At 36.7% G+C, this 23,793-nt stretch overlaps 1 protein-coding gene and 1 long non-coding RNA gene across 3 annotated transcripts; one reads left to right on the top strand and one right to left on the bottom strand.

Moving 5' to 3' along the window:
- Positions 1–839: 839 nt before the first annotated feature.
- Positions 840–22,827, top strand: CALB1 (calbindin 1). Of its 2 annotated transcripts, XM_081496846.1 has the most exons (11): positions 840–1,188; positions 1,700–1,776; positions 6,177–6,251; positions 15,019–15,102; positions 15,207–15,263; positions 18,749–18,826; positions 19,513–19,568; positions 19,658–19,697; positions 19,825–19,878; positions 20,751–20,822; positions 21,162–22,827. In XM_081496846.1, the coding sequence occupies exons 1-11, from the start codon at positions 1,110–1,112 to the stop codon at positions 21,273–21,275; spliced, it is 786 nt and encodes a 261-aa protein (XP_081352972.1). In that variant the 5' UTR covers positions 840–1,109; the 3' UTR covers positions 21,276–22,827. The 2 variants fall into 2 exon arrangements, with proteins under 2 accessions (XP_081352972.1, XP_081352973.1); XM_081496847.1 differs by lacking the exon at positions 6,177–6,251 and having other exon boundaries at positions 1,110–1,188.
- LOC145508997 (uncharacterized) lies at positions 12,924–15,847 on the bottom strand. The gene is made up of 2 exons (XR_014055771.1): positions 15,710–15,847; positions 12,924–15,083 (listed from the first exon to the last, which is right to left on the bottom strand). It is a non-coding gene; the product is annotated as an uncharacterized LOC145508997 (long non-coding RNA).
- Positions 22,828–23,793: the final 966 nt, after the last annotated feature.

Here is a 23,793-nt window from a genome sequence, read left to right as displayed (position 1 = left end):
CCGAAGACTTCTGAAAATTTCTTTAACAGAACTTGCTTGGCATAGCAAAAAGGAGAGATATGTGTTTCCAGTCCCTGAGCAGAGCCTTGGCTCATTAGCTCACATAGGTATGGTTTCTCTTTCTTTAATTTGCTAACTCTTTCTATATCCAGAGGAGGTAAACCGTAGTATCCCTAAAGATCCTTACATTTTATGATTTTATAGTTTAAATTCTGTCACTTTCCAATTATAATTCTATTTCAATATGAAAATAAACATCATCCTGCTTTCTCATGCTGGCAAGGTTTGTTTATATAAACAATCTTAACAAATACTCATGTGATGGTCCTCAACAAGAGTAGTTATTGATACCAACGGATTCATTGCATATGTTCATCAAATTAATCTAATATTATTAAACTTTCACCTGACTTTGTTCAAACAAATACTCAAACACCTTGGAGAAATCACACACACACAGAGGCACACACACAATATAAGCATCCTTTATGTGGTTCTACCCTTCATTAGCTTTCCTCTTCCATCTGCAAATCAAAACCTCTTCACACACGATATTTCACTATGCTATTCAGGAATAAGATCCCTTTCGGACATGAGAATGTGGAGGGAAATGAGTGTTTTCAACAACCTGTCTCTAAGCTAAGGATTTCCCACCACCTGCTGCTTTCTGCACTTCACAACTAGTGCTCCAGCTCGCTTTCCTGGGAGGGGAGGAGGAGACGGGAAGGGAGGGGTGGAAGGTTGCTGCGAGCAAGAGGCGGGATTGAGGGATGGGAGGCCGGGGCGGGCGTGGCCCGGCCTGACTGCGGGATAAATACGGAGAGCGGGAGCCGGGGCGCAGAGAGGACTCCCGCGGACGCCTGAGCTGAGCAGCACCGCGGATAGCGACTGGCGGCGCCGGCGCCCTGCACTTCCTTCTTCGGCAGCCCAGGATTTCTTCTTACACACACACAGACACACACACAGACACACACACAGACACACACACACACAGACGTTCACACTCGCGCACGTGCACAGACACACAAGCACCTAGACCCTGAGGTTCCCACCCCACTTTAGCGCTGACACACGCATACTCCACGCAGACCACCCCACTCCGCTCTACGATGGCAGAATCCCACCTGCAATCATCTCTGATCACAGCCTCACAGTTTTTTGAGATCTGGCTTCATTTCGACGCGGACGGTGATTATCTTTTATCTTTTTAACTGTTTGAAGAACCTTGTCCCACCCTTTTGCCTTCCTTGAGCCTCCTGATCCGATTACCCTTCATTTCTTTTCTTTGCTTCTTCCCCTATCTCCCTAATCTCTTTCCAGTTGGCTGCCAACCATGAACTTTAAAGTTTATGTGTTGTTTCTATGTTATCCCAAAACCTTGAAAGTTTTTTTTTTTCTTTCTCCAAGGATAATACTAATAGAAAGTGGGGGGTTGGGGTGGAGGGTAGCGAGAGCGAGAGAGACCCTACCCTGCAGAGTTTCTGCGGCTACACTCACCAACCCAACCATCCTCCTTTGCCCTTAGTGGGTCTCTCCCAGGAGGGGACCAAGGCCCTGTCTTGCATCTTTTGCGGGTTAATCAATATTGAGGCCAAGATGGGACCTCTCCGGGGGCCGGAAAATAGCTATTGCGGAAACTGAACGGGGAAGAAACTTAGAGTGAAATGTCTGACAACTGGGTGCTTCTTTGTCTTCACAGGAAGTGGTTACCTGGAAGGAAAGGAGCTTCAGAATTTGATTCAGGAGCTCCAGCAGGCGCGCAAGAAGGCTGGTTTGGTAGGTTGAAGTTTCCGAGGGAGGAAAAAGACCTTTGCCCTCAAATAAATATTCTAGCGTTCTCATATAGAGCTAGCGAAATCAAATGGTTTCCGGGAACGTAAACATTTATTTACTGAGAAGGGGAGAAAGAGTGCCCTTTGAAATTGTGTAGGGAGAAGGAGAGGGAGAAGGAGGGGGAGACGCGGAGACAAAGGAGAGAGAGAAATTCCTTAAAGGGAAAAAACCTTACAATATGAAATCAGAGCTTTTAAAAGATTGTATACTTGTATTTTAATCGTACTTAAAAGGAAAGTGTGGGTGAGACCTGTTAGCAGATCACCACCTCTTCTATTGAGTTCAGTTAGGTAATTTTTAACCTCTCTTTAATAGCCTGAAAAGTAAAGGAGTAGAAATACATTTCTGCCCCTTGGAGGTTAGGAAACCAATCTGCAGATTATGGATCTCTTATTCTATTGCCAATTATTATTCTTGGTATGTTGATGTGGTTGGAGTGAGGAGAAAATGTCCTTCCTCACTGGGGGAAATTTGTACAAGTTTGCAACATAATAATGAGCAAGAAATTTAGCCAAAAGGGGGTTCATTTTTGTTGTGAGGAAGAAAATCAAAAGTTAGAGATGTAAAAAGTAATTTTAAGAACTTCACACATCTTAAACAAGCAAAGTGATTTTCTAACAGGAAGCAATTAGTGGAGTTTTGAAAATAAGCTATATTTGTAATTTAAGCTATCAGTTAATTTTTACTAATTATGACTAACTTCCTTTAGGCATAAAAGAGCCTCATAAGAAAAGATACTGTCAGCATAGAGATTGTACATTATATATATACATATATATGAAGATACAAAGATATATCTTTAGAAGAAAATATAATTGTGTGAGCTTTTAGCAACTCACCACCTGCAGAACTGAGTTATATACATAATAGTATACATATATATGGGCTTCCCTGGTGGCTCAGATGGTAAAGAATATGCCTGCAATGCAGGAGACCTGGGTTCGATCCCTAGGTCAGAAAAATCCCCTGGAGAGGGAATGGCAACCCACTCCAGTATTCTTGCCTGGAGAATCCCTTGGAGAGAGGAGCCTGGCAGGCTGTGGCCCACAGGATCACAAAGAGTTGGACAAGACTGAACTGTATGGCAATACATATATATATAGATAGATAGATAGATAGATAGATAGATAGATAATTCACTAATAGTCACCTTTTTGTTCTATCTAAATTGAAAATTGTGTGGCACATATCTCTGTACAACATATCAAAATAATGCCTAGCCCTCCAGGCTCCTCTGTCCATGGGGATTCTCCAGGCAAGAAGACTGGAGTGGGTTGCCATGCCCTCCTCCAGGGGATCTTCCCAACCCAAAGATCGAACCCAGGTTTCCTGCATTGCAGTCATATTCTTTACCATCTGTGCCACCAGGGAAGCCCAAGAATACTGGAGTGGATAACCTATCCCTTCTCCAGGGGATCTTCCCAACCCAAGAATTGAACAGGGGTCTTCTGCATTGCTGCAGGCGGATTATTTACCAGCTGAGCTATCAGGGAAGCTCCAAAGGAACGCCAGAGGACACTAAAATGATTTATAATGCATTAAAAACTATCAGTGGCTAAAATCCAATGATTTAAATCAAATTGATTTAAAACCAGAGAGCACTCTGGGACCCTGGGTCAGGAATATCCCCTGGAGGAGAAAATGGCAATCCACTCCAGTATTCTTGCCTGGAGAATCCCACGGACAGAGGAGCCTGGCGGACTACAGCCCATGGGGTCACAAAGAGTCGGACACGACTGAGCACGCACACGACACTCTGGGAATTGTTTTACCCAGATTTGATATTACATAAGTTTGAAAGTATAATAGGACGGTATCAAATAAAATTGAAAATGTTTTATATACTCTCTCCATACCATCTTATACATTACCATGTAAATAAATTCATGCAATACAATCATTTTAGATCTATGTATCTTTGACTAATAAAACAAATTATTTTCTTCCACAGTTAAAATATATATATTTAAAATACCTGGTTGGAAAATCTTACTTACCATAAAACTTCTAATTAAAACCTTTAAAGATGTTTCCAGCAGCTAAATGATTATATTTTAATTGTCTTAGAAGTAATTTTAATATTTATTTTCAGTTTAGAAATTCAGGTATTTAGAAACTCTATACATGTTTTCAGATATTTCTTTTCCTCTTCCCGTTTTAATATAAATACTTTTTGTAAAAAATGATTTCATGTTAGAATTTTTAAAATTTTAGATCTTAATTATCTTTTTCTACTGCTAAGTTTCCAATCTTAGAATATTGGAAGATGTTATTATTGGATTAATACCAAATCTGAGCACAGGTACAGGATTATATCAAGTTGCTTAACAGCTTGATAATTTAATATATTATGAATTTTGTAACATAGGTTTGAATAGTTAAAATCTAAATCAAGATATGAATTGAAACATTCATGTATTAGACAAATATTTCACTACTGGCCTTATTATATTAAATCAACTTTTATCTATTTTTTCTTCCTTTTTTTTTTAGAAGTTAAAGGTTGAACTTATAAACCAGGTTTCTTTGCATTTCTAGCAATAGGATAACAGATCTTACCATATTAACAGAAAAATTATTTGGCTTAGCATATTAATAATGTGAAATTTCAAAAATTTCACTAATATTCAGTTCAGTTCAGTTCAGTTGCTCAGTCGTGTCCGACTCTTTGCGACTCCATGAATTGCAGCACGCCAGGCCTCCCTGTCCATCACCAACTCCCGGAGTCTACCCAAACCCATGTCCATCGAGTCGGTGATGCCATCCAACCATCTCATCCTCTGTCGTCCCCTTCTCCTCCTGCCCCCAATCCTTCCCAGCATTAGGGTCTTTTCCAATGAGTCAACTCTTCGCATGAGGTGGCCAAAGTATTGGAGTTTCAGCTTCAACATCAACTGTAGGTGAATATAACATTAATGAAATACAATAACTTAATATACTTTCAGAACTACCGTTTTCCACTAAACAGTCTTTAAATTTACATTTATTTTTTATAAAGCTTTAATTTATTATCATTATCATTGTAATTATGTTTTGCACTGTTTAAGGTAATAAAGGCAAGTTGAAATTAATCCATATTGAAAGAGTTTTTTTAAGCCTATTTTAAGCTGCTTAATTACTATTTGTTACCTTCTATTAAAGATACTTACCTTTAACCAAAGTAGTATTTTGTAACACTAACAATAATAATATTCAGCCTCAGTATAGTCCTCAAACTCTATTAAGCTATTTATCCCTAGAGCAAATGTGTGTGATAGATACTATCACCATCTTGTTAGTTATGATAAAAACTGAGACCTTAATTTACTTTTCCAAGGACACAGAATAGGACATTCATAAAGGCTGACCTATTTTACATCAGCTTCAGTTAATGCAATAGGGCTATTTTAAATGGGCTATGTTGAAGACCCAAGGGTATAAATCCAACTTCCTGAATACTAGCTCTATCTATGTTCAGGTCATTAGTTTACAGTTCAGAGCTATCTATTCTGTCAATATGTGAAGAGGTTATGTAAGCAATAGAATAGATTGAAAAAAATAAGTCAAATGAGATGAAAGCTTTCACTTTGATCCTCTTCAATATATCTTCTGTACATAACTAAATGGGAGCAAAAACATCCTGTTGGTAGAAAATGGAGACAAGGAAACACTGGAGAACTACTCCCTAAATTACTCTTGGAGGCAAAGATCTTCAGCATATGCAATCAGTAATCCAAACTAAGGTCATCAGTATTGCCTATTTCTAATGAAAGTACAAATTGGTCAAGTCATTTTTGTTAATCTGACACAAATTTTTCTGATTTTTAATTTGTAAGAACATTTCCAACTTCTTCCATGCTGGAAACTTTCTTCGTTTACAAATGTGTTGCTTTTGAACATTCACATTTGCTTGTCCAAAGTGAAAACACAATATTAACTTCCATGGATAAAGCATGTTATAATAAGGAAAATGTTATAGGATAATTAGTGCAGCAATGTAAAATAATCTTCCCGGAAGTAAATAGTGTCAAGGTACATTCACAAGGATCACTGTATTTAAATTCACTAAAGGTTATGAACAGAATAATTCTGACTACATTATTAAAGGATAACATATTCTCAAAACTAATAATAGAAGATAAATCATAAAGACTGATTCAGAAATTATGTCTTTCATTTCAAACCAGTAAAACTGGGGCATCAGTTATAATCCTAATTTTCATGAAAAGGTTAATCAATATGCATAATTCTAAATGGTTCTAATTCCAGTTTTTCTTTGTAACAAGTTATCAACATGACAACAAGCATACTGTTTGTTTTCTTAAAAAAAAACCTTCTTCTTACCTGGCTTGTTATAATTTTAGGAATTATCACCTGAGATGAAAACTTTTGTGGATCAGTATGGACAAAGAGATGATGGGAAAATAGGAATTGTAGAGGTAAGGAACTTACGCATTGTTCTCATATGGTTTTAATAAGCGAGCTTTTTGGAGTTGTATTCAACTCAAACATGATAGGCAAAACCTGTTCTAAGAGGTTTATTTTAGTTAAGTAACATGCTATCTTTTGTTCAGAGATATAAAATAAAAAACTGTTCAGAAATGAAACAGACCTAAAAATTTTCATAATCCAAGCTGAAATTTAATATATTACAAAACTAAGACCTAAAGAAGTCAAATGATTTGTCTCTGGCTATGCAACTGTCTGCTGGCCCTGGTGCAGTTAGAGACTCAAGTTCCAAACTTCTGGATGAGTACTCATCCCATTACCTTACCAGCCTCAGTTGAATAAAACGCTAACCAAGAACACGGTTCACTGGTATTTCTTATTAACAGTGTAAACTTTTCCGTTTGAATATAAAATGAACTATTTGCAGTTCCTAAAGATGATATCATGGCAAAAAGTTGCATCTTGTTTTCTGAAGTTCCATTTTAAGTTGCCAGTTAGCCATGTAAAAACACAAGAACTTAAAGTGAGTGAATATTTTATGATGTGTAGGTATAGTTTTCTTTTGAGTCTTTAAAAGTTGAAACTTGGGTGTCAAATCTTATCTTTTCCTAGTGAAGACAACTTTTTTGTCTATGAATCAAGGAAGCAAAGCTTTGACTATACATTAACTCTTTTGCATTCTTCAGATGTGTGAAACAGTACTTTTACTTTTATAAAATTTAATGTCTCAGCTACTTTTTTTTTTTTATCTCTCCAACTCATTAGAGAAATTGAGTGGATAACTTTGTCCAGAAAAATTAATAAGGTCATAGTTTAAAATATATCAAATAATAGACATAATTATGTTCTTCACATAATGTTCTTAGTGTATTAGATTGTGAAGTATTCTTAGTCATAATTTACCTTTGATGCAGAGAACTAACCTGGTTTTCAAAGATTGATGTTATAGGACACCAATGATGTCAATGTGAAATATACTTATTTTTAAACAGCTACTACAAATGGAGTTAAAGAAGGACATACTATTATTATCTTTGTAATTAAAATATTTCCCTGGAGTATACACTTTTCCCTTTGCCTATGCATAACTCATTACTATATAAATAGATAAATTAATAGTAATGGGACTTATAGATTGACATAGAGGCCAACTAATCAAGATATGAATCATCAAGGATAAGAAAATAACATTGAAATGAACATAAATGAGATGACATAAATCTAATTATTCAAAACTAGTCAGAAATTCTGAAATCAGTGAAATTATAGATGGGGCTATTTGAGAGTTTGGCATACTTTATAATTCTAGTTCAGAAAATACTCTCTTCTTGTATCTAATGTATTTCACCTTAAGGGCTCCAATGGGCTCAGCTATTTTTAATTTCTTCAGTGAACCTAGGTTGTAACAGTAGCACAAAAAGCATGGATCTGATTCACATGGATTCTATATTTTTAAAAGGATAAGATGAATAAATCTATTTTGAATCTATATTTTACTGCATATTATATGGGATAATCATTTATGAAGTATTATTTGAGGTCTAATTTGAATGAGAAGCTAGGAGTTACTACCAGATACATTTTCCTAGAGATTTGATGTAAGGAATTTCCACAGAAGTTTGGGAAAGAAACTGTTCTATGAAAGAAAAGGATTTCTGTGTGAGGAAAGATAGAGATAGTTAACAGAAGAGAATGAAGAAGTTAATGAAGACTGAAATGAAGACTTGAGGAACTTTTGTAGCAGTAACAGTAAGAAAGAGAATTTTCATTTATTTGTATGACATTACACAATTATGGAACCCACTCCAGTATTCTTGCCTGGAGAATCCCATGGACAGAGGAGCCTGGAGGGCTATAGTCTATAGGTTGCAAAGAGTCGGACACAACTGAAGGGACTGAGCACGCACACAATTATGGAGTGTTTTCAAACATGTGATCTCATTTGATCCTCATAATAACAAAATAAAATAAATTTATAGTTGAGGAAAGCTGTAGCTTAAATAGAATTTCAGCCACTTTCCTCTAAACCACTCAGCCTTTTTTTTGCATTTATAATCCACATATTTTCTGCATTAAAAGAAAGTATTTTCAAACTTCAGTTCATTGATTACTTATAACAAGGCTTGAATTTAGCCTGGTTGAACAGGGATGCACAAAGTGTAGAGAAGTCATTTGACCAAACCACTTGAAACATGATTTGGGAAGAACTTCCAATCACCAAAAGCAGAAAGAGTTTAAAGGAAGAGAAGTGAAACACATAAGACTTCATTAGAAAGTTTAATTATTCCAGGACATGGAAATTTGTGTTGCATGGGACCCAGAGGAAAAGGTAGCCAAGATTTCTCAGTTTAAGGGTAAAGAAATTGAAGCTCAGAAGCTCAGAAAGGTTGAATGATCTAAGGTCCCACTGGCAAGGAGTGACAGAACATTTATACAGGTCTAGATCTGACTCTGATTCCAGAATTCTTTTTATTAATCAGAGTTAGCGGCCAAGCCACAGAAGGAAGTGAGGAGGGTCAGTACTTGGATGAACGAGGAGAGGGTGGAGGAAGAGGGAAGAGACGGTTGCTGTAGGTCACATGCAGGTTGATGGCACTTAACCTGGTTAAAGAGGAGGGATAAGAAAAAAGAAGAGATTCCAAAACATCGTTGGAAAAAAGGAACTGAAAGCTACAGATTACATGTACAAAATGGAGGAGAGTGGGGAATGCCTGAATTTATAACCTGCCCTCTAGTGTCACCAGTGAGTTAGTTGTATTAAATCAAGTTCATCCTTTCTGTTTTCCAATTTGACATATATCACTTACTAAGAAATCCTATATGTAACATGGAGTATAAATACACGAATTTCAGCCAGCTTTGAAGGAATAAAAAAAAAAAAAGGCTTTCCAAAACTTAAAATAATCTATAGATTCCCATCGACTCACATCAAGTACACCATAACTTCCATGTTCAAAGGGAAAAGAGATTAGATTTGCTTATGTATTGTCCACTTAGTAGGTGTATTTAGGGGCTCATCAAAATCTAATCAAATAAAGCAAATGGTATTTATGAGGTAGTCTGCTTTCCAGGTCAAATTGACTTGGCTCTAATTGAAACGTGTTTTTCAAAAAATCAGAAAATATAGTGGTTAACTTTCAAACGTCTGTTTTAATGAAGTTGACTGACACTTTCCAACAACATGCTGTTACTACCTAGACATGTAAAAACATGTAAAAAGAAGGGTAATGTACAAATATACTTTCTTGTGAACTTTTAAGTTTCATGTCTTTTAAATAGATTTTAAAATTCACACAAATACAGCTTGATAATAAAGAGATTGTTGATACAAACTCAAAACAGGAACTCTGAAATTCTGAGATAATTTAACAAATACCATGACAGTCAAAATGTTCTAAATTTATTCAGACTAATAGCTCTATTGCAGAGAAGATTGATTAAAATAGTCAAAGAGGGAGACTGAATGATTTAGCAGATAATAGAAATTCCTTCTCTGGTGCTCACATTAAGTATAGATGTTTCCCTTAGCTGGATGTCAAATCTGCAACCTTTTCACCTGATCGCTTGGGCACTGTGTGAGAAAATAGCATGCTCTCCAGTTTTACTGTGTCTATCTGTCCAGGTCAGTGCATCCACTGGAAAAATAGATCTGAAAGCTATTTCAGTTGTAAAATTGTAATAACCCTCCCAGGGAAGCAGGCATTTTTCTAGACTTTCCTTCTTTTCTTGATAGTGGGATTTGAGCATGTAAGTTTAACCATAATAAATGTAATTTTTTAAATAGTAAACTAGTTTTCTACCTCAGGCTTCCCTGGTGATTCAGTGGTAAAAAATTCACCTGCAATGCAGGAGGCTTGCAGGAGATGAGGGTTCAATCCCTGGGTCAGGAATATACCCTGGAGGAGGAAATGGCAACCCACTCCAGTATTCGTCCCTGGAAAATTCCAAGGACAGAGGAGCCTGGTGGGCTACAGTCCATGGGGTTGTGAAGAATTGGACACGCCTGAGCGACTAACCATACACAGTTTTCTACCTCAGAGTTTGGGGAAATGACTGACACTAAAATCTGATTTAGAACCTCATTCTTGATAGATTTTTAAAAATAGTTTATTAAGACTGAAGATTTTAATGGAGGGTGATAGTTAAAGGACAAGAGTCTCAAAATCAAAAAGTCAGACTGATTTCAAATCTGGCTCCACCTATAAGCTATGTGATAGCAGGTCATTTACCTTCTCTGAGCCTCTGTTTCCTTGGTTGTGAACATGGATGACATATGAATATCAACATCAGATAACACACGTCAAAAACAGACAAGCCCTGGCACACTACATAAACTCAATAAATGTACTTGCTATTATTATTAAAAATAAAAATATTTCATTAGAAAATCTATGCCAATTTTCTTAATGTCAATGTTTTCCCCATTCTTATAACTTGTCAAATTCAAATTATTAAATTCAACTAGCCTTTAATTTGTGTGAAAAGATTATTTGCCTTTTAAATTTCCCAATTTCCTGGGCTCACTTCTCATTGGCTAGAAAAATATTTCTTTGGCTTCCAAACCAAGAAAGTGAATGGTTTACTAATATGTGTTGAAAGAATCTAACATGCACCAAGATTGTCTTCAAAAATTATGCCTTGTGTGTGCTTTAAAAGATATCTCAGTCATTTATATTTTTAGTAAAGTTGTCCTTCACATGTCCTCTCCTAGCACCTAGCATGTAGCTTTACCACTGTAGTTATCTGTTGCTTTGAAATTGTCTGAAACAAAATTTTTAATTATCTGCCTCCCTGTAAAGTTTTTACTGTCAGTGACTATGAATCCCCAGCGTGCAGTCCAGTGCCTCTTAGGTTCTGAATCATGGCCACGTGAGCCACAGAGGGATTTCAGCCTAATCTAAAACATAGTCACGAGCTCCATATTATGGCTAGTAAGAGAAGAGACGTGGTAAAGATCGCTGCCATGGGATAGGTTGGTTCCTTTGGGGACCATATCTGAGGTGAAGAGAAGCAATGAGGAAGTTTATTAGGAAGTGCTCTTGGAATCAGTGCCTGTCCAGGGGAAATAAAAGAACAAAGCTGGGCAGAGCGAGACGTTGGGCTGTGATGCAGTCTCAACTTTGGCTGACCCTACAGTGAGCTCTGAACTGGGACAATGCTTCGGAGATGTCCCAAGTTTTGAGTGAGTGAGCTAGGTTTTATATCCCCATGTGCATCTTGGGAACACAGCTCTCGTCAGCCCAGGTAATCTCCCAAAGAAACCTGACGGTTGAGACCATAACAACACTCCTAGCACCTAAAGTGGAAAAGGAAATGGCAACCCACTCCAGTATTCTTGCCTGGAGAATCCCAGGGACGGGGGAGCCTGGTGGGCTGCCGTCTATGGGGTCGCAGAGAGTCAGACACGACTGACGTGACTTAGCAGTAGCAGCAGCAGCGCCTAAAGAGAACTCTGGATGTCAGTCACAGTGGCCACTCCAACCCCTATCCACAACGTCGTAGTAAGCTGTTTGAATTCTCTCCAAAGGAACTTTATTTCTACGTATTTGCAGCCTATGTTGATCCTGGATAGTCAACTGCCTTCATTCATTGGTTAAGTAAAATATCTATGGAAATTCTTGCAGGCGCCAGGCAAGGAAACATTAATTAAGTCAGAGACGCTTTCCTCAAGATGTACATAGGCTGAAAGAGAAGACCGGCAAGTAGAAATTTTTGCCTCCCCACTCTCAGTGACAAGCCCATCAGCTAAATGAGGCTTTGAAAGATTCTCCTAGTAGCCACAGTTATCTGCCTTCCATTCATTTCCTTGCTTTTCTTAACTCTCTTCTCCAATCCATAATAAAGTTTAGAGTTTATAAAAAAGCAGGCAGGCAGATTGAAAATTAAGAAATCACCAATAAACTTGGAACAAGTAATACAGGACAATACTGTTGACAACAGTGACTTATCAAAATAGAGGCAAGAACAGCCCTACTTAACAGCTTCTGTAAAAGACCTCAGTCACATTGTAGATATGGTCTTAGAGTCAATAGCTGGAGAGTTACTGCATCCAGCTCTGAAATTTGAATATTGATTCATATGCTTTCCCTAGTGGTCCAGTGATTAGGACTAGGTGCTTTCACTGCCAAGGGTCTGGGTTCAATCCCTGGTCCAGGAACTAAGATCCCACAAACCACATGACGTGGCAAAAAATACGCGAAAAAAAAAGATGATTTGTTATTCGTTTGTTGTGTAGGGGCTTCCCTCATAACTCAGTCGGTAAAGAGTCTACCTGCAATGTGGGAGACAGGGGTTCGATCCCTGGGTTGGGAAGATCCCCTGGAGAAGGAAATGGCAACCCACTCCAGTACTCTTGCCTGGAGAATCCCTTGGACAGAGGAGCCTGGCTGCTACAGTCCTTGTGGTTGCTGAGAGTCAGACACAACTTAGCAACTGAGCACACAGCCATGTCCTGTCCACACCTACTCATTGCTTCTCTCTTAGTGGCTGGTTTGTCTTATGACAGTGTTTTATGTGTTTAAGACTCATTGCTAACTTCTATAAAATATGATGGCTCTGTATTGAGTTTAACATTAACAGTTCAATTAAATTAAAAGATTGACTATGTTGCATGTAGATATAATATGTATTTTATTATAATTAAACCAACTAGGACCAAAATAGCAGGGGTGAAGAAATATACGTTTATTTTTTTTTTGAAATATACGTTTATACTAAACATGAAGAGCAATTTTACCATCTCTATATTTGACATTCCTAGAGACCTCTGAACTTTATGCAAGTTATGTGAAGTTTAATTTTTGAAACAAAAGAGGTTAACATTTCCCTAATTTTACATGTGGTCATTGTTTCTAGTCCAATCTTTTAGTTTTTCTGTTTTTATCTATTTGGTGGGTTTTGATAAGTAGATTTTTTAAGAAAATATTATTTTTATTATTTTGTTCAAAACAATGTACAGTAATTTTGAAAATCCAAGCAATATAGAAAATCACAATGAAGATAAAAAAATATGCTCACTACAGATCATGTTAAGTAAGTATTTTTACTGAAGTAAAATTATTAACCAATTCCAAACATTTATGTCAAGCACCTAACTTGTTGAGCACCACACTAAGTATTCAGGGGACGCAGACAAAGACTAGTCTTTGCCCTCCTGGAAGGGGTGGGTTATGGGTAGGTCTACCGAAAGCTTACAAAGTGGTATCTGACAATTTACATACCAATAAAGAAAGAGTTGGCATTGGCTATTTCCTGTTTCCTAAATTAATGCTTGCATTAATGCATAACCATACTAGTGACCTTTGTTTGGAAATAAGAAAGTGTTTCTGACAGTCGTACCAAACATCCTAATAAGATAGCTGGCTCTGCCCCTTAGTTTCATCCCGTTGTTAGTACCTGAATGATTCTAATTTGAGATATTATTTCAAAGATCTAAAGACAAGATAAATTAAAGGGCATATATAACATAAAGAAGCTGAGGTTACTTGCATATAAGATAGAATGATGCATTTTATATTTTAAATTTTTTAATGGACCTAAAAGGACAATATTTTTTTTTGTTTTTAGTGTGAGAGTCTTTTCTATAATTTGGTAGACTTTTGGCATGTATGCTGACCTAAAGTTTTATCTAGACCATGGGTTTTTTAGTCTAAAATTCACAGATGAGGGTCCATGCCTATACTTCAGGGGATTCACCAACTTCTGGAAATTAGATGAAATACAGTGTTGTAGGTTCATTCTTTAATGGTGAAGATGCAGTGATTCTAACAGATTCTCAAAGTCATTTTGAGCCCAATACATTTAAGAGACACTAGTTTCTATTTCAACTCCTTATTTTAAGTGAGGAGTATGCTAAGCTCCAGAAACGGCTAAGGGAGTTGCTGGGGACCACAGCTAATTAGCAGCTGCCCAGGAATAGAGCACACACCTTCATTAGGCCATCCGTCCAGCTCCCGCTCTCCCTGCACACAATAGAGAGATTGTATTCATCTTAAAATGGGATCTGGAGTCTTTCTCTCCACCAAAAAAAAAAAAAAGGAGCATCGAAGTTACACAATGAAATCTTGGGAGAAATGTCATCGGGTCACTCAAGGGAGATCATCAAATAAAATTTCAGCCCTGGTCTCAAGCAACAGATGTCCTTTTAGCAGAGACCAAACATTCGAGAACTGATATTCCCTGTTACCATTCCGTTCCCACAGTTCACTGTAGTGTTTTTTTTCCATCTCTCTATTGTTTTACAATTGTCCTGAGATTATATTCCATTGCATCTCTTCACAAGCTTTCTCCTCTGACTTCAGAAGTCATTTTTTGCCTTCTGTCCTCTCTGCTGCATTCATACCTCTCAGCGTCTTTTCTTCTACATGAAATGTGTGGCCCCATGTGTGCCATCCTCTGTCCCTCACAGGAAAGGACCTGATCTGTGGCACAGGAGGGATGCAGGGGTCGAGCCACCGGAGTGAGTCTGCTTGCGTGTCTAGCAGATGGGAAGGGTCAGCCATCCTTCCCTGAACTCCCCAGGCATGCTTGCTGCAGCCATCTCCCCGACCCCGGAACCGGTCCCTCAAAGGCACTCAAGTGCCGCAAAACACAATGGCACTTTGTAGGGACAAAGTATCCGAAAGGGAAAATCGATTGCCATGTTTCTCCTCTCATAGTTTTCTAGGTAATAAAATTATGGTCAAGAAAAGCTAAGAGCAGGAAATGAGAGAGACTTGCTTTCAAGCTCCTTACAACAGCTTCTTCAATCTTTTCCAGTTGGCTCATGTGTTACCCACAGAAGAGAACTTCCTGCTGCTTTTCCGATGCCAGCAGCTAAAGTCCTGTGAGGAATTCATGAAGGTAAAAGAAACCTGTCACCAAGTGATATCTTCAAATATCTGAAAATAGGAAAATTGTGACCTTTTCTAACGTATTTGGTCTTCCGTATCCAAAATTATTTACAGACATGGAGGAAATATGATACTGATCACAGTGGCTTCATAGAAACTGAGGAGCTTAAGGTAAGCAAATAAAAATGTGTGCATTTTTCCCTTTCAAATAAAACTATGAATTTTGTAGTTTTTTAAAAAAACTTCCCACAAAAGAAACTAACATTAAGCAATGGCACATTTTCACCCACTCTTCCACATGGTTAATAAAGTACCGCATCAAAAAAGAGACTTCAAGTACTTCTTGAAATTCTGTTCAGCAACTGACATTTTCTGTGGTGTGTGCAAATTGTTAATAAGGGATAGATAGATGAGAGAGAGATAGATATATAGTGGTATACTAAGCCAAATAAGTCAGATCATTTTCACTAAAATTTGACATTTTATTTTATAAATTAAACAACTATGTAGATTTCTCTTTAAAGATAAGGAAACAACTATTGGACACCAGTTGTATGCCAGGCACTTTAAACATGTCTTATTTAATCTTTATGTGAGTTCTGTGAGATTAATCTTACCTCAATAAGGAAAAAAGTGAAGAGAAGTTAAGTGATGAACTGAAGTCTACGCAGAAACAGGACATAGAGCTGTGGTCTTTGAACTAGTTTGCTTCCAAGGCTTACTGCATCTCAGTAACAACAAGAAAAACAAAAGTCCTAATATAATCAAACTTCGGAAAAACTGTAACTTTGAAAATGAACTTATCAATTCATATCTGAGAAACATATGTAGGAGCTGGTAGGAGAGGAGGGAGATAGGAAAGAAAGGGTAAAGAGATCTGAAATCAAGTCTTGTCTCTGGACAAATCTCTTTATCATTCTGCCTCATTTTTTTCATCCTTTGTATGTAGGTAATAACATCTACCTTTCAATTTATTGTGAGGTTCAAGTAAGATGTTGCATCTGAAAGATTTTGTGAAATACAGGTACAATATAAGTTATATTATTCACAAACTCAATAATTTACTAGTCTTTCAGAAATACAAACCCATCTTTCTCTCATTTCTTTAAATTGACCTCAATACTTCTCAGTCTGAAAGACTCTATCTTCTCTCTCTAGGATACAGAGTAACTAAAAGGGAAACAAATTAATAATTATTGAGCACCTGCTATGTGGCAGGCATAATATTAGATGCTTAAAATGTATTTTAACGTTTAATCCTCTAAGAAAATTTGCAGGGGAGGTATTATAATTCCCATTATACAACAAACAAACTGAAATTCAGAGAAATTAGATAATTTTTCAAGAGTACTCAGCTGCTTGGGAAAAGAACCTGGCTTTGGACACAGAATATCTGATAATAGTAATAATTTTCTTTCCCACAACATCAAACGTTTTCAGCTTTAGTCACCAAGAGTTACCTCTTCTGCTATTATGTAAGGAAACATGAATATCAAACATGGTTTCCTGGTCATAGTTTAACATTGTTTGAGTTACACATATTTGTATAATTGCTGGCTTCCCAAGTGGCACTAGTGGTAAGGAACCTGCCTGCCAATGCAGGAGACTCAAGAGATGTGGGTTCGATACTTGGGTTGGGAAGATCCCCTGGAGGAGGCCACAGAAACCCACTCCAGTATCCTTGCCTGGAGAATCCCATGGACAGAGAAGCCTGGTGGGCTACAGTCCATGGGGTCACAAAGACTGAAACAACTTCGCACACATGTAAAATTGCAAAACTGTTAAAGCGTATGGGACTAACAACACTTAGAAATGTAAACATTTTTCACGCGAAATCACCAAAACTAGAAATGTAAACATTTTTCACGCAAAATCACCAAAACTACTTTTTTCACAAATTTGTAATTCAGCAACCCACAAGGTGACAGTTAAATTATTGTGTTTTTATTTTACTGGACCAAAAAAATTCTTTTACAAATCATTTCAAGTTTATAATGAAACTTTAGCTCATTTCCAATACTGACCTTCTTTGTTCTAAATTTTATTCTCAGAAGAGATTCTAAATAGAAGTACTTCTCTCTGGGGAATTTTGAAGATAAGTTGGCATTCTTTTTTTAATGGATCTTTCAAGAAAGCTAATTTTAAGATTCCATAATGGAGTAAAACATTGCTTGCGCTCAGACATGACTTTGAATCTCAGCGTCCTGAAGTTTCTCCCAGGCTATTTTTGTGACCACCATTTTAGTCTCTGATGAGGATTTTTAACCCAATTAGTCTCTGACAAAAGCCTCATATGGTTCAAAAATAAAATTCATCCCCAACAGATAACTTTGAATTTTCCATGCTTCACTTTGAATTTTAAGTGGAATGTTTGAAGTGAAAATAAATTTATGAAACCAAGAAAGAAGTCTCCTTCCTTGAAAATAATGAAGTTAAATCATCCCAGCAGAACTAGAAAATTTGTGAGGGAGATATATGACAGCAAAGCTGAAGAAACCCAATCCTTCAGTAATGTCTTAACATATCAGCTCAGTTTTTCATAATTGCAGTGATTCGTTTTCTGCACAAATAAATAAATTGCAAATGAACAGCACTAGACAAAGTGAAAAACTATTATATTCTTAAGTATGTACGTTGTCATTTATATGGCAAGTTTTTGAAAGCTTTTGTTTGATTTATTTCTCTGGTAAAAAAATTAAAATCACTCCTAAACTTCAACTGTCAAATTAATAATCATCTTTTTTTTCATCCTTCCCACATTAATTTCTACTTTGATGTGATTCATATCCTTCAAGAATTAGGTAACGCCTGCAGCCAACTATTTTAGTTTGAACAGTCAGGTGAAACATTCTAACCAAGGTGATTTGGACTGCATCAAACCTAAAAGCTAATCCAGTGAAATGTACTTCATACTAGCTATACACTGATATGGAAATACAGATTGTAAGGGCAGAAAATGCACTTGAAATTAAGGGTAGATCGCCACCTTGTATACTAATAATCGTTCACATATCTCAAAAGGTATAAGGGGGTCCATTGTGTTTCTTGGGCTTCCCAAGTGGCTCATCAGCAAAGAACATGCCTGCCAATGCAGGAGACATAAGAGACGCAGGATCGGTCCCAGGAGGAGGGCATTGCAACCCACTCCAGTATTTTGCCTAGAGAATCAATCTCATGGACAGAGGAACCTGGCAAGCTAGAGTCCATAGGGTCGCAAAGAGTTGGACATGACTGAAGTGACTTAGCATGCACACACACATAGTGTTTCTTATTTCTTGGAGAAGAATCACATGAGTATCTGTGAAGATACCATTAGGAAGAAATGCATCCATTGGGCAGGCTGGCTTTATAAGTTTTTACTCTGATTCCTACATGGTGCACAATCTAACTTCTCTTTTAATTGAAATCATAAAAGCATAGCATACCATAGCATGGTATGACAGATCAGTGCTCAATAAAAGGCAGATATCACGCCTGTCAAAGGCAGCATCACTGCTGGAACGCCAAGAGGCCCTCTCTTCTACTGTCCTCCTTTTATCCAGTCCTATTCTCAAAAAGAAACTTTCTTTGTATTCCTGGGGTGTTCCATTTCAAAGCAGGCTGTAAAGAAAGCAGATTGTTATTGATGAAATGTATCTGTTTTTTTGGCTTAACAGAACTTTCTAAAGGACTTGCTGGAAAAAGCAAACAAGACTGTTGATGATACAAAGCTAGCTGAGTATACAGACCTAATGGTAAGACTGATCTTGAAAAGATTATAGCCAAGAGCCTATGAAATATTACTGTGTTCTGGCTAATTCCCAAGACTACACAGGATGAAATAAATAAACCATGGTGTGGGCACCATATGCACACATGTATCATTTCACTTGAAAAGTGAAATACCTACGAAGCTTCTACCTTGTAAGGCTAGCTTCAAGGCTCCATGTATAAGCGTTTCCTTTCTTGTGGAGTTAGGTAATTTTCATCTATCAAAAGATCACATACTCAAAAATTTATTCTGTAAGGATTTATTCATATTATCTGCTTATATTCTTTGATGCTGTAAAAGAGGAAAACAAATTAAATATATATTTTCCTACTATTATCTGGAAAGTTTCAGGATGTGCTATGTACTGCCAGACACCATATCTCCTACATCTTGATACATATAAACACATATTTACAAGAAAAATAAACAAGGATGTTCCAGAAGTCTAGCGTAAGATCACTCTTACTCTATTTTATATTGTTGTGATAAACTTCAGCAATTGACAAGTAATAGAATTGAAATTTTGCACTGAAAGTTTAATAAATGCTAGTTTCTAGAATTTTGCTGTCTATGTAGATAATTAATTACTCAAACTTCTGTATTTTGAATTTCCTTCTCTATGAAATAAGTATTCTTTTTCAATACAAAATAATGCCTTCTGTCTTTCAGCTGAAACTGTTTGATTCAAATAATGATGGGAAGCTGGAATTAACTGAGATGGCCAGGTGAGTTTAGGAACTATGCAAATATTATCATTGTAAGCTGATCTTTGTCAAAAATCTAATGCAGTTATATAATGTTTTTCTCTCAAAAGATTACTACCAGTGCAGGAGAATTTTCTTCTTAAATTTCAGGTATTTTTCTTTTTCTCTACCATACATAATATTTCTCAAAAAGTTAAAATGTGGGATATCTGCCAAGGGAAGCACAATGAAATATAATTGTAGCATTTTAATCTTTGCCCTCTTCTCTATCATCTAGGGAGTCAAAATGTGTGGGAAAGAGTTCAATAAAGCGTTTGAGTTATACGATCAGGTAAAAAAAAAAGTGTTTCTTATCTGTAATTTGATTTTTTTAGAAAAATTTGGAAAATGCTCAGAAATGGAAAAAAGCCTCAAACTCAAGGTTATATTTAAAGAAACATGAGCTATTAAAATTACTCAGCCAATTTATTCTTGTCATAGGAAGTGAATTACGTTATATCCCAAATTAGACAAATTTGATTCAAATCCCATGCTACAATTTATCTCCTGTGAACTTTGAATAAAATACCAAACTCCTCTGATCCTTAATTTCCTCATTTGTAACCAAGAGATAATAATACTTTGCAGGATAGAATGAGGACTAAGCCAGATGAAAACACCCAGCAGGGATTCTCCCACGTAGGCTATAGTGAGATCACGCGTGTGAGGAAAGGTTGTGTGTGACGTCAGTAGTTAACATGCTTTGCTTCTTCTAATTTCTTTCCTCCTGGACCAGGCCAGTCCTCCGGGGGCCCTAGTCCAGCTCTCCCACTGCAGGCTGTGATAGTGGGCTGCCTGTGTTACAGGCCAGGAATATCCTTTCCCCACGCCTATGGCCTCCCTCCATCAAAACACTGGTGACTAACTTCTTACTTCAATGAGAGGTAGTGATATTGTTAACATACGGGGAAATAGTAAATGTAAAATCACTTTGAAAATTTCAAAGCATTTTACAAATGTAAGGTGCTGAATCAGAGGAAATTCATGTCTGTTTTGGAACTTTGGAGCAGTTTAAAAGTTGAGGGTCTGACCTACGAGGTATAGTATATCTGCCAAATTTTCAGTAGGCAGATTTTCTGAGGATTTCAATCATTTCCATCTTACTACCTTTGCCATTTTTATGGATGAGGTTGCTTATATATTGTTTTATTACCCCTCCCGTAGGATGGCAATGGATACATAGATGAAAATGAACTGGATGCTTTACTGAAGGATCTGTGTGAGAAAAATAAACAGGTAATCTAGTTACCTTGCCATTTACTTCTTAAACAGACTTGATGGATCCATCCAGATGCAACCAACATCTACTTTGGAGAATCTACTTTAAAACTTTATAGAGGAGAAGTAGATTTCAGTTCTTAACTTGATTTCATACTGGTCTGAATCAGTGTTTAACTGTGATAAATAGATTTTAAAAACAACCTTGTGATTTATTCACATTTGTATAAGAATTTAATCCAACTCTTTTTAATGGATTGTTATAACAAGCAGTTTTGTCTCATATTTTATTACTTGACAGTGGTTAATTCACTTCCATGTTTAACTGGATTATAATACCGTCTATGTCCTATTTAGGATCTGGATATTAATAATATTCCAACATACAAGAAAAGTATAATGGCTTTATCGGATGGAGGGAAGCTATACCGAACGGATCTCGCTCTCATTCTCTCTGCTGGTGACAATTAAGGTTGATGACCATGACCACTTATTAGTGATATGTTGTATCTAAAAAATAATTGTGCACCATAAGGATGTAGGCTGTATTTTCTTTTCTATCTGTAAATTTAACTGCATATAGATAATTATCCAAGATCTGTGGCACATTCTTTTCAGTTTGTTTCTATACTCTTTGTAATATACAGTTTTTGTAACCATATGGCTGAAAAGGAGGATGTCTATGCTTAGGCCAGTCAATGCACCCAATTAAAAAAAATAACCTAACATATTCTTCCTTCTACACATGTCGCTGGACAAGATTTCCCTCAAAAATCCACCAGGATTAGTCTCTAAAATCCTAGCCTCTGATATTTGTCACTATTGAATAGAAGAATTATACATAACAAGTTAAGCATTCTTATTTCAGACAATCTGAAGTCTGCCCAACAAAATAATTCTAAGCTGTATTTCCAATTAGAAGAAATGTGCTTTTGCATCTAAAACACCAAACTATCAATCAATAGTTAATCGCGGCTCTATGAGGTTAACAGTCTCACTTCACTGGGCAAGAATTTAGTGAATCAGCAATACTTCTACTGCTTGAATTCTTATCAATCTACTGGTTTAAGATGATTTGATGACACAAAAAGGCAGACAATGCATGCATCTACCTAATTCTATGTTTGTATTTATAAGTCTACTGTCAAAGAGTATGACCTCAACCCATTTTCTAACTGGTTGCATGTGTTGCAGCCTATAACTATTCTAGGAAACTGCTGTTTTATGTCATAGTTTATGTACTATCTGATTAAATTATATATATCAAATATCCTGGTGTTTACTTTGCATACATCTTGGATTTTCTTTCTATGTAGAGCTGTTCTTTTCCACCAAGCGTAACTGCTGCCTCTGAAAATAATTTTTTCTAGCTACGACAGCTCTATTTTTACTACATAAGTGAATTTTAATGTAAAATTCATAGCACCCTGGTTATTGAATGTTACATCAACAATTTTGTCTATTCTGTGAATTCTGTATTTCATATTGAGATCACCATTCAAACTAGTTCTATTTCTATCTGCAGATAGTTTCAAATGAGTTAAAAAGAACATCTGAAAAGAAATGCTAATGTAATCATTCATCTTATTTAGCAAGGGTAATTCTAAAACATTCTCTTGACACACATTCAAGCCACAGTTTCATATATTTGTAGCTAGAATATACTATACGGGTTATAGTTGACATGTAATGGTTGGTGATTTCTCTTGTTTTGATTGTGAAGCAGGGAACTATGAGAGATGTGTCTCTGAAATTTATAGTTACTACCAAAGAGTTAATGGTTCTGGGTCACTTTGAATGTTGCCATTCTATAAATTCAGCACTAATTTTCTCAATTCATATAAGTAACAAAAAGTGAGGTATTTCTTTCCCCCAAGAATGAACAGAAAAGAGATTGCCAAAAAATAAAATTTATCATATGATTTCAGTGGTAGACTGGCTTTGCTTTTAGTGTATAAATGGAAGCACTGGACTTAGGCTGAATTTAACTACTAAGAATAAATAAAAACGAAAATAACTTTAATAATTTCTTGTATTTTTGTTTTCTTCCTCAAAAAAGTCAGTGAACATATAATCCATGATCAATCCATGGGAAATGTAGGTTACTGAAATTATTACACCCTAAGACGTCTACTGGGCTTTCCTGGTGGCTCAGATGGTAAAAAACCTGCCTGCAATGTGGGAGACCTGGGTTCGATCCCTGGGTTGGGAAGATCCCCTGGAGAAGAATGGCAACCCATGGAGAATCCCCATGGACAGAGGAGCCTGGAGGGATACAGTCCATGGGTGTGCAAAGAGTTGGACATGACTGAGCAGCTAAGCACAGCACAAGACGTTTAAATAAATATAAACCTGCCTGACTCATTATTATCGAATTATTGGATGCCTCGTTGAACTAATAGGTGTCTCTGACATTAAGATTTACAAAGAAATCTCAACAAATATAATCAAATATTTCTTTATGAAAGATGTTCTCCGGAGGAGTAGGAAGAATATGCAGAATTTCCCTACATTTCATCTGTGTGTGAACAGCTGTTCATTACAAAGTATACAATATCACTAGACCAGGTTTGGTACTCTTACGATAATAGCAAGGAAAAGGAAAGAAAAGCAACAACAAAAATTCTGACAGGAGTATGTCTGAGGGAACTTCCTAGAGGTCTGACAATAATAAGGGCCACAAATTGAGCACCTGGCCCATCAGAGTGGACTTTAACTCCGAAGCACTCCCAAGGAAAATTCTTACAACTCAGCTAAATTAGTCACAATTACATATAGGTGACAGGCCAGCCTCCTGGAGCAGAGAACAGAAGGAAGAATGGAAAATGAATCTGAAATAACGCTATCTGTAAGATAGCTCGTATAACACCTTCCTCATATCACGAAATCCATTCCAAGTATATTATCAGTCTAAATGGGAAGTGTATGCAGACAACAAGAGAACATCTCTAATACCTTAAGCATGGAAAAATTCCTTAACCAATTATGA

Source organism: Giraffa tippelskirchi, chromosome 6 (genome assembly GCF_054371585.1).
Source record: "Giraffa tippelskirchi isolate mGirTip1 chromosome 6, T2T-mGirTip1v1.2.pri, whole genome shotgun sequence".
NCBI classification, from domain to species: Eukaryota; Metazoa; Chordata; class Mammalia; order Artiodactyla; family Giraffidae; genus Giraffa; species Giraffa tippelskirchi.
The sequence above is the reverse complement of the archived record's forward strand: the minus strand, read 5'-3'. Positions and strand labels throughout refer to the sequence as shown.